General features: G+C 44.1%; 3 protein-coding genes and 1 non-coding gene across 5 annotated transcripts in view; 3 read left to right on the plus strand and 1 right to left on the minus strand.

Annotated features, from left to right (window-relative positions):
- The window catches only part of LOC133468349 (pleckstrin homology domain-containing family G member 1), a 37,830-nt gene extending 32,087 nt beyond the window's left edge, over nucleotides 1-5,743 (plus strand). For both annotated transcript variants that reach the window (XM_061754159.1, XM_061754158.1), the window contains exons 16-17: nucleotides 18-1,845; nucleotides 2,823-5,743. In XM_061754159.1, coding sequence (XP_061610143.1) covers nucleotides 18-1,845; nucleotides 2,823-3,799 — 2,805 coding nt within the window. In that variant the 3' untranslated portion in view covers nucleotides 3,800-5,743. The remainder of the gene's footprint in view (nucleotides 1-17; nucleotides 1,846-2,822) is intronic.
- Nucleotides 5,744-6,855: 1,112 nt separating this feature from the next.
- On the plus strand, nucleotides 6,856-12,310 carry tcp1 (t-complex 1). Its single transcript, XM_061754377.1, has 12 exons — nucleotides 6,856-7,011; nucleotides 7,624-7,709; nucleotides 7,794-7,922; nucleotides 8,244-8,341; nucleotides 8,419-8,529; nucleotides 8,605-8,786; nucleotides 9,042-9,168; nucleotides 9,462-9,637; nucleotides 9,709-9,832; nucleotides 10,668-10,860; nucleotides 10,940-11,103; nucleotides 11,853-12,310. The coding sequence occupies exons 1-12, from the start codon at nucleotides 6,939-6,941 to the stop codon at nucleotides 12,064-12,066; spliced, it is 1,677 nt and encodes a 558-aa protein (XP_061610361.1). The 5' UTR covers nucleotides 6,856-6,938; the 3' UTR covers nucleotides 12,067-12,310.
- On the plus strand, nucleotides 7,241-7,377 carry LOC133468759 (small nucleolar RNA SNORA29). The gene has a single exon (XR_009785569.1). It is a non-coding gene; the product is annotated as a small nucleolar RNA SNORA29 (small nucleolar RNA).
- A 482-nt stretch (nucleotides 12,311-12,792) lies between the features above and the next one.
- On the minus strand, nucleotides 12,793-16,826 carry acat2 (acetyl-CoA acetyltransferase 2). The gene is made up of 9 exons (XM_061754378.1): nucleotides 16,668-16,826; nucleotides 15,442-15,576; nucleotides 15,189-15,370; nucleotides 14,731-14,848; nucleotides 14,384-14,527; nucleotides 14,049-14,171; nucleotides 13,819-13,973; nucleotides 13,459-13,569; nucleotides 12,793-13,392 (listed from the first exon to the last, which is right to left on the minus strand). Exons 1-9 carry the CDS (start codon nucleotides 16,714-16,716, stop codon nucleotides 13,222-13,224), a joined length of 1,188 nt encoding a protein of 395 aa, XP_061610362.1. The 5' UTR covers nucleotides 16,717-16,826; the 3' UTR covers nucleotides 12,793-13,221.
- Between the last annotated feature and the right edge of the window lie 55 nt (nucleotides 16,827-16,881).

The following is a 16,881-nucleotide window of genomic DNA, read 5'->3' on the forward strand; positions in this document are numbered from 1 at the left end:
TCCGTCCCTCCATTCAGAGAGCCAGAGAATCCCTTGTAAGGGACGGAAGTCACCACCCGCCACTCCGCAGGACCCCTCGCGTGACAGAGGAACCTCCAGAGTCCCCAATCCCATCCGTAGTTGTGACAGATAGTAATCATTCTGTTCGAAACATCTGGGCAGACCACCGCGCTCGCAGGGCCATGTTCCCCACCAGACAGCGAACCATGCAGCCCGATGACGATGAAGAGGATATCTACCAGATGTTTGTTCCTACAGAGCCAAGCGGACCAGAACCGGAGTTGCCCTCAGAGAGATCAGAGGCCCCCTCATCTCCGAGGACGGCACGGCCTTGCAGCTGGCATGTGGATCAGCTTCCCTCCGTACAGGTTGAACCTCCATCCGTCGACAGCAGGGTTTTGCGAAGGGCGAGCAGTGTAGGCGAGAATGCCACAGAGGCTCGGAAAAGTCCAGATGACGACCAGGCCGGTCATAACCTGGAAGTAATTCATACAGAGTCCTCCAGCAATGAAATATCAGGATCCTCCTCAGCCGAGCAGCTGACAATGGATGACATTGAAAATGTGTATGACAACATTAGCTATGAAGACCTCAAGAGAATGGGCCTGATCAGAAGAGATTCGGATGAATGCCAGTCACGGAAAGAACCGTCTTCCGATGCACAGGGTTCCTGGAGCCAAGCAGCTAGGGCATCGAATGTTCCAGATGTCTCAGGCATTTCAGAGACTATCATTAAATTAGACGGTGGTGCCAGTGAACACAAACAGTTCCCCACCCAGGAAGGAAGACCAGCAGAGACTCCAGAGCTCCAGATAGTAGAGGAGAACATCTATGACACCATTTGTTTTCTGGATCGTCCAGCGATAGATGTACAGGGAATCAATGTAGGTAATAAGGCAGATCCCCAGAGAGACATTCTAATGGCATCTGAGCAAGACTTAACTGGAAGCTTTAAAGAGTTTGTCTCACAGGAGAGCCTTCACTTTGGAGACGCCCTCCACGCTGTCCAGCGTTCCTCAGAGCCAGAGTACTCCTCGTCATCTGCTTCGTTGGCCTCGCAGCAGTCACAGAAAGGAGATAAAATGTCAGAGCATGTAGATGAACTCTGGAATGACTTGGAGAATTACATCAGGGATAATGAGAAGAAAGCGGACCGGCTGCCTGCTGCCTTCCCAGTTAGTGCCAGTGAATCAGCCAAGCGGTCATCCTCAGTCAAAGGCAGTCCCACAAAAAAGCCTCCTGAACCCAGTCATCCGTCTAAGAGTCCGCCTGGACATCAACCTAAACACCCTCCTGTGCGCTCATCGCAATCCTTCAACATCCCGGTCATCAACTTCCCTGACCTTCAAAGTGATAGAACCACTGAAGACGAAAGTCCAAGTCCTGTTCCCACTTTGCAACCCCTTCCAGTTGTGCCAGAGCCTCCACCGGGCACAGTGAAGAGCATGCGTAACAGACTGGCCCGTCTCAGCAGCGGTAGTTTCCGGCTAGAGGACGATGATCTGGTTGAACTTCCTCCAAGAATCCCTCCTCAGAGAGAGAATCTCATCAAGGATATCCATAGTTTGTTCCCGGGGCAACTTCCAGGCCTGGACTCGTCGCTGGCTTCTTCCTCTCTCCTGCTGGGCGAGTCAGTAGACTTCCCCCTGGAACTTATGGACAAAACCAAGAGTCGTGTCTTTTTGATGGCGCGACAGTATAGCCAAAAGATAAAGAAAGCCAACCAGCTGCTGCGCATGAGGAGCATGGATCCTGGAGACTCCTGCAGTCGGGCAAGAGCTGACCGAAGGCAGAAAGACCTGGCGGCCATCCTGGAGGAAAAGAAACAGGGGGGAGCTGCTATAGGTAACACAAAACCTTTAATTACCTCAATTAGTGTCTTGTGACCTCTGCAAACCATAAAGCATGTGAGGCAGGAGGTTATATTTTCATCACTGTTTGTGGGTTGGATAGTTACAAAACTTTCTGGAGGGTTGGCACATTGGCCAAGGAAGAAGTCATTAAAAAGCAGATTATTTTCCATGTCTATTTGTTACGGTCGGTTTGCATCAAGGCTATGTAGGGCTGGCAACCAACAGGTCCTGCAAATGTAGATGCAGTAAAATAAAATCTTCCACTTGACTACATACTGTATATACAGTAATCCCCCGTATATTCAGAATTCACCATTCAAAAATTCATCAATTCAAGTTTTTTTTTCCTGTGAAACCTATCCACAGCTGTTTTCTGAAAAACACCCCATCAGTATTGTACTCTTTCTGAAAGGCCGTAAGATGCCGCCAAAGCCCTGTTGATATAGGAATTGGTCCCAAGGAGAGACAAGCTTTGTGTGTTGGGGAGGAGCTAAGTGTATCCTGTGTTATTGGCGGAAGTTAAGGAGAGTCTTCGCCGCATGAGTATGTTTTTACTCTGCTAAATGGTTATTAAAAAGCGAAATCAAATCATCTGTAGACCACTTATTTGTTTAGGGTACTGTTGTAAGATAAGTTACAAATGATATTCAACTGTTTTGCAATCCTAGCTTGTGGTATATTTAATGTTTAAGCTATTAATACAGGCAAATACAAACATGTTTTTGGGGGGACAGGTTTTTTTTTTTTGCTATTTGAAAAGTCCTGCTGCGAATATGGTTGGACTACTGTAATATTGTCACCAACAGTGAGGGAGAAGTGGAAGAGTATTATACAACATAATACATTTTCAGTCAAATGAGTCAGATTGGAAAAATTTGAAGAAACACATTTCTGTTTTGTACCCAAATAACTATATTATCTAAGACCAAGAAACTTCAACTGTCTTATTATCGTGTATTCTGTCTTCAGGTGCAAGGATAGCTGAGTATTCCCAGCTTTACGAACAAGTCATGTTCAAGGATTCTTCCACGAGTACACACCACACTCATCCAGGTCTTCCCTCTTCTCCGTCCATGCCTGAGACCTCCTTGGAGGAGGAATGGCTCCACTCCACCTACAGCAACGGCGAGCTCTCCAACTTCATGTGTTCCGCCGGCGACTTGCGCAATATGCGGGCCTCTTCCACGCCTCAGCGCAGACTCACGTCTTCCTGCTCCATCCCATCTCTTAAGACCACCCCGGCCTCACCGAACAGCCCGCCATCCCAGAGATGGAGCTCCTGCATATCGGCTCCGAGCGAGAAAGAAGAGCACGTCTACAGTACCATCAAGAGACATCCTTCCTTTAACGCACCATCCTCACCATCTAGGAACTGTCAGTCGGCCAGCTCTCTGAATAGCCAGCAGCCAGAGAAAAACAACCAGTCAGGACTCAAATGTAACGGATCTACTGTGGATGGATCCACAGAAAGACTCCACGGTCCCAGTTTGGGTCGTGCCGGTCGGCAGAGTAGCCTCCCAGAGAGGTCTACCCAAGGAGAGTCGGACCTCACCTTACACGACGGCCAACATGTGGTGGTCCTGAACCGAGCTTCGGCCCTGAGCATCCTCGCCGCCACCCAGAACTACTTTGCCAACTTTAAGGACAACGGCGAGGACGATGACGACTACGTGGAGATCCGCTCGGAGGACGAAGTGGAACCAGACCAGGGCGGGTCGGCGCGGCAGAGCGGCGGCTCGGTGGCCGGATTTACCTACCAAAACCGGGGTCTCGTCCATTCGCGGAGTTTGCCCTGCACGCCCGTGCACTCCAGCGACACGCTGAGATCTCTGGAACGTGAGCATCTGGAGAAATACTTATGGAGTGAACCACAGCAGAGCCAGCCCAACATTGTCCAGTCTCTTAGGGAAAAGTTCCAGTGTCTGAGCTCCAGTAGCTTCGCTTAACATGGCCTCACAACCGAAAGCTAAATGCATATATATCGACATACTACATCCGTGCAAATTACAACGAAAGGGGATCTTGCTACTACCAACAGTTTACCAACAGTTTACCCCATGAACAAAAGGGAACATAACACAAATATAGCACAAGTTCTACATAAGCCAAAATAGATATTTTCTAACATATGTAAATACCTATATTTTATGTAACAGGCTTCAAAGTAAAAGACATATGTTGTTAGGGGTTAACAATGGCGCTTTAACTCATGCTTGCAAGCCGCCTTAGCACTTCCGGTCTTCTTATGAAGTAATCCAAATACAAAAAAATGGGTGTTATTGATTTATAAATGGTAGGATCACATCAGAGACCAAACCAGACAAGATCTGATGATCTTTGGAGGACCTTGTCTGACCAACCTCTTCAAACTCTATTATTTTAATCTGCATTTTCAGCACCTAGCCTGCACATCTAATGTTTAAAATTGTGCTCATGGCATTAAACACACTTTAGAATGTTTCACGTTTGCTGAATGGCTGTATTCAGGCTACATTGTCTCTTTGCACACATGCACATCTTAGCAATAACTGTAACACAAATAAGGCAGGATAACAAGTTGGCTATTACAAATGTAAAACTCAAACCTATTAGTCTCTTCACCAACATTGTCACCAATTATTATGCTTGAAAACAATCAAACTTGCTCATATTTTTCATTATCAATAAGAAACTTAAGGCTTCATATTTATTTTGAACATGTGAGCAAAAGTCATGTTGTATATGATATGTCTGCATCGCAATGTGGATTATTATTATTATTTTTTTTTTTGTAATTACAAATTATATTCTGGGACCATAATGGCTAGCATTGAGAATTGTTGGTTTAAAGACTACAGCAATGTAAAATAGGGATGGGCATTATAATTGAGAGAGAATTCTGTCGACGATGTTGTGGATTAATGTCTTCAATCAGTTAAATGCACAACTTTGGTTGCAACCACTTCTGTCTGAAGAAGACAACACGATGTCAGCTATAGGAAGTTAAACTACATTCAGGCATATTTAGTACCGCATTGGCATACAAAGAACATTCAGAGTCCATCCATGACGAATATATATATATATTTTTTTAAATTAACAATGAATCGATTAATTGAGCGACAATTTTTCCCCATAGTCGATGTATTCAAATGTCCATCCCTATTGTACATGGTGTTTTACTTCAATGGAAAGTGAGTGTTTTTCACACAAATGTATCACGCTACTGATTATACATCCACAGTTTTAGGGAGGTGTTGATAAAAGGTTTGTCTCAGTATGTTTTATATAGCGGCAACTTTAGTACAGACTGCACAAACCATCTTATTTATTCCAAAGCATCCTTATGAGCTTTTATGACTATTCATGCAAGGGCAGGTCCATTACAGGTTGTAAATGAAAGACTATTGTATTTATTAAAAGATTATTCTGATGTTTGGGGGTGTTCATTCGCCAAATTCAAATCAAATACTGTGAATTGGTAGCTTTTTTTTTTCTCCTTTAAATCATGCACTGCTTTACGCAAATTCCAATTGTAAAGTTAAAAAGCACAACATCATGGTCTACTGTTCATATCAAGACAGATGCATTAAAAAAACAAGTTAGTAATATGAAGTATGTTGTTTTTTTGTTTGTTTCATTGTACACGTTTGTCCTTGGCTTCACCGGTGGGGAATATCGGTCTACATTGAACCTTTTTTTTTTTTGCACTTTTCTTCAAACGTCTACTTTGTAAACACCCTGTAAAGATGTACATTTTAGGGAAGTTATTCTCGTATGCCATAGTATGCTTTACAACGCTTCAATGTTTATGTCAAGTGTACTGTATTTTTTATTTGATTTTTTTAAGGCCTAGTTGTCATTGCTCAACAAAACAATGTATTGGATGTAATAAACTTAAATCCAAACTATGTTGTGTGTTTTTTTTTTTTTTTTTTCCTCATTAAAAATATTTTAAGTACTAGGACAATGATCCTAGAAACCTAAAAATCTTTTTATGGACATTTGGCCTTCCTGTGTGGGATTTGCATGTTCTTCCTGTGCTTGTGTCGGTATTCTCTGGGTCCTCTGGCTTCCTCCCACACTCCAAAAACATGAATGTGAAGATAAACTGTATAGAATGTGGATGAAAGGATATGGAAAAGGTAAGAGACATTTATATAGAAGAGACTGATGAATATCAATCCATCCATTTTCTATAGCGCTTGTCCTCTTTAGGGTTGCGTGTAAGCTGGTGCCTATCCCAGGTGACCCTTGACTGGTCAACAGTCATTTTCAGTGCACATATAAACAAACAACGATCCACACTCTCATTCATAGATGTAAACATAGGACACCGTTTCAATTACGCAAACAAGTATGTTTTTGGTGTGAGGGAAAAAAGCGGAGAACCTGTAAAAAACAAACAAACATGCAAGCACGTTGAGGACAGGCAAACTCCACACAGGAACTGAGATTTTGAACCCAGAACCTCTTGACTCTGAGGCAGTTGTGTTAAGCGCCGCAATACAGTGATCACATATAATGTAATGTAGAGGGCGTTGAACATGATGAGGGAGTAATAGCACTGTATTCTTTCGTGATCATCAAAGAAAGATAACTTTTTTTAAAAATTCCAAGAATGAATGACATATGTCACATGCAAATACACGAAATAATATAAGCAAAGAAAATTATATGAAATGTGATTATCAAATTGTTGATGTCATTGATAATTGTTACAAACGTTTTTATGAGTAGTTAAAACAACAAACGTTCAATTCTGCCTTCTCATAGTAAACATAACCAGCAGGTGGCGCACTGTCGTATTACGTACTCGGCTGCACCAAGAAGAATCACAAAGTAAGAACTGTGGGTTTCTGGGAGATGTAGTTTATTTAAAGTGACATGTTAAAAACGTACCATTATTGCCTTTGCGATACCTTTATTCAGCATATATCTGTGTGATATAAATATTCAATATTAGTTTATGACATTGATGCGATTAAACTTTAGGTATGAGAATGATTTATATTTTGGTTTTCTCGAAGTTTCCGACAACGACCGGCTTACCCGTAGTACCTTGCGCCACCGCCTCCTTTCTTCTAGGTTGTGTGGTGGGCCAAAATGTCGCTGCTGGATGGTCCGTTAAACGTGCTCGGCCAGCGAACAACTGGCGAGTCGGTTCGCACCCAAAATGGTGAGTTGTCGCGCTTAACTACGCGAAATGTGTAGTTAGCTTCTTTGTGCTCTCTGCGCTTCGAAATGGCCGACAAATGACCGGTTCCTTTATCTTCGTCAGCACATGTGAGGAGCTAAATGCTAACGCTAGCACAAAAGTCGTTGTCATGCTCGTTGTGTTTTTCCTAATGCAACCATAGTGGTGCCTCAACTGCTAATCTTCTTTAGATTTTATGATTTTATATTGCAATCCCATTGTAGTGTCTTCCACTCTCATTACCTTGAATGGATGGCTATGCTAATGGGATAGAAAAACTCTGTCATGGTCTGAAGGTGTGGCTGCTTCTGTGTTTCCTCACCCAATAAAATGACAGGATAATTCAAATAAAACTCTTATTTGTTTAACCAATGAGCCCACCTCAAGTTTACAACCATTTGAACACCTTCGTGGCATAAATGTACACGCCAAAAAAACAAAATCTGTGAACAGGTGAATCTGCTGGTGCTGAACCACGAGTATGCGTATTCACTGGTGAACTCAATAATACGTAGTAATTTAAATCTAATCTAAACAGAAAAACAAAAATTGAAATCTTGTGTGCTGGAAGTAGCATTTTGTCTGTCATTTCAGTCATGGCTGCGGCATCCATCGCTAACATCGTCAAGAGCTCCCTTGGACCAGTGGGCCTCGACAAAATGTTGGTAGACGACATTGGGGTCAGTTTGATTGATCACATGCTGCTTTTTTATTTTTTGAAACCGTCTGACATGTTAATAAATTTTGTTTGAAAATATCTGTAGGACGTAACCATCACCAACGACGGAGCAACCATCTTGAAGCTCCTGGAAGTTGAGCACCCAGCTGCCAAGGTCCTGTGTGAATTGGCTGACCTGCAGGACAAGGAGGTCGGGGATGGAACCACATCTGTGGTGAGTGAAAAGGTCGGGGTCGCTGTAAAATGGTGGCCTGCCGCGTCCTGTTCTAGTACCGCGCATCTGCCTACTACTACAGTTGTGTGGCTATGCTAACAGGAGAGAGAAAGTCCCATCTATGTCTGAAGAGGTTATGCAGCCTCACCTCTGCTGCCTCTAATGAAAGGATGGAACACTGGACATTTGAATTGAATAACGAAGATTTTTTTTCTTCTCTTAATTGGATTAAAAATGCGTTTTTTGAATTTCCTCATAAGCGTGGTCCTAGAATGAATTAAACAGGTACAGCGGTCCCTCGACTTAACTACTCTCTGCTAGGTAATCCTTGCTGCGGAGTTGCTGAAGAGTGCAGATGAACTGGTCAAGCAGAAGATTCACCCCACGTCGGTCATCAGCGGATATCGTCTGGCTTGCAAGTGAGAGGTCCTCCCTGGCGAAGCGTCATCTGTTGCCGACTCGAGATGGTCTGACGGACTTTGACTTTGTTGTTCAGGGAAGCTGTACGCTACATCAATGAAAATCTCACCATTGGAACGGACGACCTGGGCAAGGAGTGCTTACTCAACGCAGCAAAGACATCGATGTCCTCCAAGATCATCGGAGTGTATCCTTTCTGCGTTGACTTGATCTAAGCGAGTCCGTCTGTGTACCTTTTGCCGCCTTAATCCTGAATTCTCAGTGACGCCGACTTCTTCGCCAACATTGTGGTGGACGCCGCCCTGGCTGTCAAGTTCGTGGACAGCAAGGGTATGGCCAAATACCCCGTCAACTCGGTGAACGTGCTGAAAGCGCACGGTCGCAGCCAGAAGGAGAGTTTCTTGGTTAACGGCTACGCGCTCAACTGCACGGTCGGCTCGCAAGGTACGTCGTTTCCCAAGTGCGGAAATTCTCGGAAATCAAGCACGTTCCCATTTCTTTTTGCTGCCGTGTTTTTTGTGGTGACACATGCAGTGATACGCGTGGGACATAGAAACCTGGCTTTGGGGAGAAGGTGGTCACGGTGGCTTGTAGCCTGTGACAAGTCTCTCCTGACCAGACAACAGATATAAAGCACTTGTGTCCTAACTTGTATACATTGAAACTCTGAGTGCGTCAACAGTCTCTTTTTGACCGTAGGCATGACAAAGCGAGTTCTCAACGCTAAGATCGCCTGTCTCGACTTCAGCCTACAGAAGACCAAGATGAAGATGGGCATCCAAGTCGTCATCAACGACCCAGAGAAGCTGGACCAGATCCGACAAAGGTTGATTGAGAATTTTTATTTGTTTCCCCCCTTCCTTCCCTTTCCTGCTGTTCCGAAAATCCCATTTAAGTTTGCTGTGTAACTAAACTAGTAGTTCACACAGTGATACATGTGGGAAAAGCAATGAAGGCCCCCTTCAAGCAAAGACAGCAGCTTCACTCGCAGTTGTTGTCGTCTTTAGGGGCCGAACATTTGAAAAACATTGGTTACATCTTCATGTACTTGCCTCTGGTGGGCATATTTAGTCTTTTTGCTTATTTGATAATGGTTAAGAATGGAAATGTTTGTTGCAGGGAGTCTGATATCACCAAAGAGAGGGTCCAGAAGATCCTGGCGTCCGGAGCCAATGTGGTGCTGACCACCGGGGGCATCGACGACATGTGCCTCAAGTACTTTGTGGATGTTGGCGCTATGGCTGTGAGGAGAGTTATCAAGAGGGACCTCAAACGCATCGCCAAGGCCACAGGAGGTAAGACGAGGAGCCAGCTTGGCTTTTATACAGGAGATGTTGATTTATTTATTTATTGTACATTTGATCAGCCACCGTCTGCCCGTCTCTGACCAATCTGGAGGGAGAGGAGACGTTTGAGGCCACCATGCTGGGTCAAGCTGAGGAGGTCGTGCAAGAACGCATATGTGACGATGAGCTCATCCTTGTGAAGAAGTAACCAAATACTATTCTACTTGGGCTGGACGATTTATCTTGTTTTTGTGTTTTAAGCGGCTTACGTAGTTCAAAGCATGCCCTCACTGCTTCCACTATAACAGCATGGCTCAAAATAGAAGAGAGAGTTCGCAAAAGCACAGTCATTGTTGCACACTTGGTCGTATGTACTGACTTCCGAACCCAAATGACTATTTTTCCAAAAAGGGACTTGAGTTGTTAATTCCCGTTAAGAAACAGACAACATGAGCGTATGATGAGAAAGGAGCCTGGTGGAAGGCAATCCTGCTCATCAATGTCAAAGACGATGTGGTTATGTTGCGAAAGCAGTGATTCATTGACTTTTGACCCGAGGTATGTGCTTCTATTTTGTAACGGGAAATAAAGAAAATCCTAGGAGTGGAAAAAATACAAAAAGCTAAAGTTGTTTTGGATACTGTTATTTGCTTTTTCTGTAAGCGAAGGGGATAGTCGATTAAAGTTGGGTTTACACGTCAAATGACAACAAGCTGTAACAGATACACTAAAGTAAATAGAAAATTGATTTATGCAAAGTTAAAGTAGATAGCTTTATGATCATGCATTACATTGAATACAATTAAAGAATATAAACGAGGTTAAATAAGTGACATAAAATGTTAAGATCAGCAAATGCCTTTACCAAATCTATACATTTAATTCTATTTCCAAGTAAGGCTAGGGATTTAAAGAATACGATGGGTACAACCAATAAGGGTTTGGAAGCCAAAACTGTTACAGGCCATGTAGCCCAGAGAAACTTGTACTCTGCAATGTCATCAGATTCCTAATTTTTTTTCTTCTCCCAACTCGCTAGCACCAAAGCACGGACGTCGGCCTCCATCGTTCTGCGCGGGGCTAACGACTTCATGTGTGATGAAATGGAGCGCTCGCTGCACGACGCGCTCTGCGTGGTGAAGAGGGTGCTGGAGTCAAAGTCGGTGGTCCCGGGAGGGGGCGCCGTGGAGGCGGCTCTGTCGATCTATTTGGAGAATTACGCTACAAGCATGGTAAGGAAAGTGCCACGTCTTTGTGTCTGCTATTTGGACGTGACCTATCTGATTGGTTTGCTATCTAATGTTTCATCAGGGTTCCCGAGAGCAGTTGGCCATCGCAGAGTTCGCTCGCTCCCTTCTCGTCATCCCCAAGACGCTGGCTGTAAACGCGGCACAGGACTCCACAGACCTGGTGGCCAAGCTGAGAGCCTTCCACAATGAGGCTCAGGTTAATCCCGAACGCAAGAATCTCAAATGGTGAGTGACTCTACCAAAGTCGGAACCAAAATAATACTCATTTTGATATACAGTGCTACCTCGAACTTACGAGTGATCTGGACTTTTTTTGAGATACGAGCCCTCACTCGGCCAGGTTTTTTAAATTCTTTTATTTATTTTTTCTCTCGGTTCAGAGTAAAAAATACATGTATTAAGAATTAAGTATCAAGCACTAGATTTAGAGTGGCAGCATTTGGGCAGATATTGAATAATTCTTCAAAAAAGAGGCTTCAAGCTGTGTATTTAACCAACCACCACATACAATAACTGTCTAGTCAGCTAGCTTAATGCTAACACAAAATGCCATGGACAGGCCAGGCGAGCTAGCATCTATGTAGCACTAGCATCATCTAAAGAATGGATATTTGCACACAAACGGTCCAGCAACGTGTAGACAGACAACATTAATAACAATACTGACCGGCTCATAGTCTTTATCCTCTGCAAAAAACGACAAATACTACTCCAGCTTATTGAGCAGTTGTGACCGTTTTTGTATATATGCTACATGATTTATACTGACCCCTGCTGGCCAAGGCCTGCACACCAGATGGAGCAGAACGAGTACATGAAATCATGAGAACACAAATCACTCTTACATTACACGAGACATTTCAACAGCACTCTAAATTTGCGAGCTTACTACCTAGTGTACTATTTATTGGAAAGGAAGTGATGCCGATATGCAGTATTTCACCGCCGGGTGGGTGGGTTTGTGCATGCGTCAGGATCGGTCTGGACCTGTTGAACGGCAAGCCGCGGGACAACCGGCAGGCGGGCGTGTACGAGCCCACCGTGGTGAAGACCAAGAGCCTGAAATTCGCCACGGAGGCGGCCATCACCATCCTGCGCATAGACGACCTCATCAAGCTGTTCCCCGAGCCCAAGGAGGGCGGCCCGTCGTACCAAGACGCCGTCAGCTCCGGGTCTTTGGAGGGTTAATCTAACGTGACAAGAGCTCTTCAATGGCTCTTGCTCCAAGTGTATGTAGTCTTCGCACTTCACCTGTTTACTGAGTCCCCAGTCCTCATCCCCTTCAACTGTTAAGTGATTTGCCGTTTTGTTTTGGATACTTAATAAAGTTCCAATGGTTATAAGATGGCCATTGATTCAAGTTCAACATAACTTGTGCTTGGTCTGTTATGTGAAAGAAATGATTAAAAGTGGTCATATGACTTAAGTTTTATTGCTACGCACACTTTATTCACAAGTGGCAATTTATAGCAGAGATTCTTAAAATGGCGTAGGGGGTCTGCAAAATAATTTGCTCTAAATTGTCATTTTAAAGTCTCCTCCCCACCTTTTAAAAGCTCTGGTATAATTGTGACAAATCACATAAAACTGATATCCCTGCATGAATAAAGTACCTGTAGTTTTTGTTTTGTTTCAAAAGGCAAATTCGGGGATAAAGTCCTGAACCCCCCCACAACCCCAGAACAAAAAGTGTAATTATAAGAATATAGTAAATAAAATTCATTTTTTGAAATAACTTTCATTCCTTGTTAAACTTATAATGTATGATGACAATTTTGGAAAAATATTTTATTACTTTTATCGCTCTAAAAAAAAATACAAAAAAATGGTGTAATGCCTTCTTGAAAATACACAGTAGTTATGTTTAAATGCACTCAGATTTGGGGGGTGGTTCATTGGAAATAAATTCTCATGGAAATGGTCCCTAGACCCAAAGTTTAAGAACCCCTGATTAACAGGCAATACAGGTCAGTTTAGTCAAGGCAAACATAACCTTATGGCACAGTCTCGTACTCGGGTCCATTAATATTACAGGATATTGAATGAATGCGAAATGTGAGTTTGAAGAGCAATGAGAATGCCCAGAAATAACACTACGAATCATTAAGTACTCTCTTATACAGAACATATAAAGCTTTTCATTGTTACCAATTACGTATGCACTGGTTGTAAAACTACTGATTTATTTCCTCATCTCGTGGCCAGGGACGTTCATTGACTGAACTCCAAGTGGCTGAGGAGACTCCTGTTTGGCTAGGTTGACCTCCAAAATCACTAGTGTCAGGCAGGTAAAAAATTACTGCGATTCCATTGAACATTCAAGTGTAAACAGTGACGTGACCATCAGAGCCTCTCCACACACATGGCGATGCCCATCCCCCCCCCGATGCACAGGGACGCCACGCCCTTCCGCTCCCCGGTCCTCTGGAGCGCGTGCAGTAGCGTCACCAGAACCCTGCAGCCCGACATCCCGATGGGATGACCCAGCGAGATGGCGCCACCTTGCACATTCACCTGAAGCAGGAAATGTGTTTTATGGACACATCAAATGTAAAAAAAAAACCAAACAAAAACAACTACCTTTTCTTCTTTTATTCCGAGCTCTTTCACCACTGCAATGGACTGTGCAGCGAAGGCCTCGTTAATCTCAAAAAGATCGACCTGGTCCAGTTCCCACCCTGCCTTCTCAATCTATAATAAGAAAGAAAAAGATGTAACACAATAGGCTGGATTTACACAACAAATGCCCAATTCTGATTTAATCCCAATATGGAATGTTTAAAATAAACATTTACTCGGACTGGCCTGTTTCTCCTATTGATTTAAAATGAGGGTAATCTCATCATTACAGTTATATTATAGTTATTGTGTCACTTGAACCATGCCGTGGACAAAATGCAGGGAGAATGTAAAGAGTCCACTTGATGGGCCACGTCTCACCGCTTTTCTGATGGCAGGTATGGGCCCAGTGCCCATGACGGACGGGTCGATTCCGACTTGAGCCCACGAAACGATCCTGGCCATGGCTTGGAGGCCCCGTCTCGAGGCCTCCGATTGGCTCATGAGCACGGCGGCGGCCACGCCGTCATTAATACCTGCGGCGTGAGAATGTGTTCAAATATCCCGTACAAGAGTTCGTTGGTGCCTGTGAGGAACGTGGCGGCGCTCACCTGAGGCGTTGCCGGCGGTGACGGTACCGCTGCCGTCTTTCACGAAGCACGGCCTCAGCTTCGACGTGCTCTCAAGATGGCTGCCGTGCCGAGGGAACTCATCCGCTTTTACCTCCACTGCACCTGAAGAAGTGAAGGGGAAAAACACCATGAAGATTAAGGGAATGCTTGGATTTGGAAAGTATACCCAGCATTTAATCCAGATTTTGTAAATGGATAAGGGTAGCAAAAAAAAAAAAAAAAAAAAGGCTAAATACAAACACATACATACATGAACAAAACCTCAATTGCATGGTTTCTGAATTAAACATTCAAATAATTGATTTGTTCCATACCTTTTCTGGACGTAACCACAACTGGGACAATCTCCTGAAGGAAGTATCCGGCTTTCTGCGCCACTTCCACCTTGTTCTGCGACCGGACGGCGAACACGTCCTGCGCCTCCCGACTCACGCCCCACTGCTTGGCCACATTCTCCGCTAGGGGAGGAACAAAAAAATAATAATCCATAACATCACATTAAGAGTGAAAAAAGATTTTAAATGATTTATCTTGGCCTCATTTTATTTTATTTTTTTTGTATGACCAAAACCTGGCATTTGTGTATACTTTTTATATCCACTGCATATGCTTTAGCACGCAACCATATTCGTTTTATGCCACCCAAAAAGCGACGGCACACCTGTGACGCCCATGTGGTAGCCGTGAAAGGCGTCGGTCAAACCGTCGGCCACCATGGAATCCTGCAGGGAGGCGTCGCCCATTTTCACTCCTGCCCTCATGTGCAGCATGTGAGGAGCCTGAAGAAGGCAAACAAGTCACGCCATGTCACTCAAATCCCTCCCAACTGTTCAATTGTTCCCTCACAATTTTGATTCAAAAATAAATGGGCATAAAGGAACTTGTCTCATAAGCTCCCTTGTGATGTTTTGGGGTTGATTGTGCTCTGTGAATCCTGCCTAGCAACAAGAGGAACGGGAGTCCACTGGTTCAAAATTTAGTTATAGTATTCGGTCATTTGTACAAACAATTTATAATTGTGTACATGCAATGTATAATTGCGTCTATGTTAAATATATATTCATGCATACATTCTTGTAAATACTGTTTATTAATCAAAATAAATGTATTAATCCTCACCCTGCTCATGCTCTCCATGCCTCCTGCCACCACCACCGTGGACTCTCCGGTCTGGATAGACTGAGCCCCCAGACAAACAGCTTTCAGCCCCGAGCCGCACACCATCTGGCAACTCCACGCCGGCACCGAGTAGGGGATGCCTGCCCTGACGCTGGCCTGACGCGCCGGGTTCTGCCCGTGACCTCCGAGAGAGAAAGACAAACGTGTTTGGATGTTGACGATGTGAATTTTGTTTAACGGCCACTGCTGTCACCTGCCGTCAGGACGTGTCCCATGATGACCTCGGACACGTCTTCTGGCTTCACTGCAGCCCGTTTCAGGACATCCTTAATCACCACGGAACACAGGTCGTGCAAAGGCTCCGTGGACAGAGAACCGTTCAAGGACCCTTTGGGGAAAAATAAAATAAAAAAACACTGCAAATAGAAAATTGAATAATGCAACATATCCCACTAGACATTATGAATTTTATTATGCATTCTGATATGTAGTACATGGACAGTGTAGTTGTTGCACCTAGTACATTTCAAAAATATATTTAAATTCTTTTTTATAAAATCTATTATAACCTTATATGATTGCGTTCAATTATTTTCATAAAACAAAAATATTCTGTATTATATATATATATATATAGTATAATAATGAGATCCAATAATAAGAATAAATAATAATTACGGCGAGATTTTAGGTTTCGTAAAAATACGAAAATAAGTAGTCATTATCAATAAAACTCGATATGTTTCATATCTGGCGGCACGGTGGCCGACTGGTTAGAGCGTCAGCCTCACAGTTCTGAGGTGCGGGGTTCAATCCCCGTCCCCGCCTGTGTGGAGTTTGCATGTTCTCCCCGTGCCTGCGTGGGTTTTCTCCGGGCACTCCGGTTTCCTCCCACATCCCAAAAACATGCATTAATTGGAGACTCTAAATTGCCTGTAGGCATGACTGTGAGTGCGAATGGTTGTTTGTTTCGATGTGCCCTGCGATTGGCTGGCAACCAGTTCAGGGTGTACCCCGCCTCCTGCCCGATGACAGCTGGGATAGGCTCCAGCACGCCCGCGACCCTAGTGAGGAGAAGCGGCTCAGAAAATGGATGGATGGATGGATGTTTCATATCCCGGTCCAACGTCCAAGTTGTCATTAACCAATCATGTCACTGTAATTTCCGTGGCACTATAATTAATAGGCCAATCGCAGCCCTCGAACCAGACCGGCCACACGGAAGCTGCCAATAGGAACACGGCGTGACAGAACGTCACGAAATCAATTCTTGATTGGACTTGCAATGACGGCTCCTTTTCAATAATTTGACACAATTTCACACTTTTCTCATCAGATGTTTAACGAGCTGCCAGGCGAATAAGTCGAGGACGACGACACAGAACTACGAGCTACTGTGAAGCTCAACTCCAGCAGAAAAACACTTGAAATTGAGAAAGTAAGACGCTTTTAAATGAATGAGTGTGGTGTGTACTTTACCAATTGGTGTCCTTGCGGCAGAGACGATGACAACAGGATCTTGATTCATGTTGGCTGTCTGCTGCTGCTTAATACGACAGTACAGTTCCAGATTGTGTGGAAACTGCGGCAGCAGCAGATCTAGTTCTACACCGCCGCTCTGCTACTGGAGTGGAACGGCACGCGAGCGCCATCATGTGTAGTGGAGGTGCTAGAGCTACCGTCACAAGGATTA

Source organism: Phyllopteryx taeniolatus, chromosome 18, assembly GCF_024500385.1.
Source record: "Phyllopteryx taeniolatus isolate TA_2022b chromosome 18, UOR_Ptae_1.2, whole genome shotgun sequence".
NCBI lineage: Eukaryota > Metazoa > Chordata > Actinopteri > Syngnathiformes > Syngnathidae > Phyllopteryx > Phyllopteryx taeniolatus.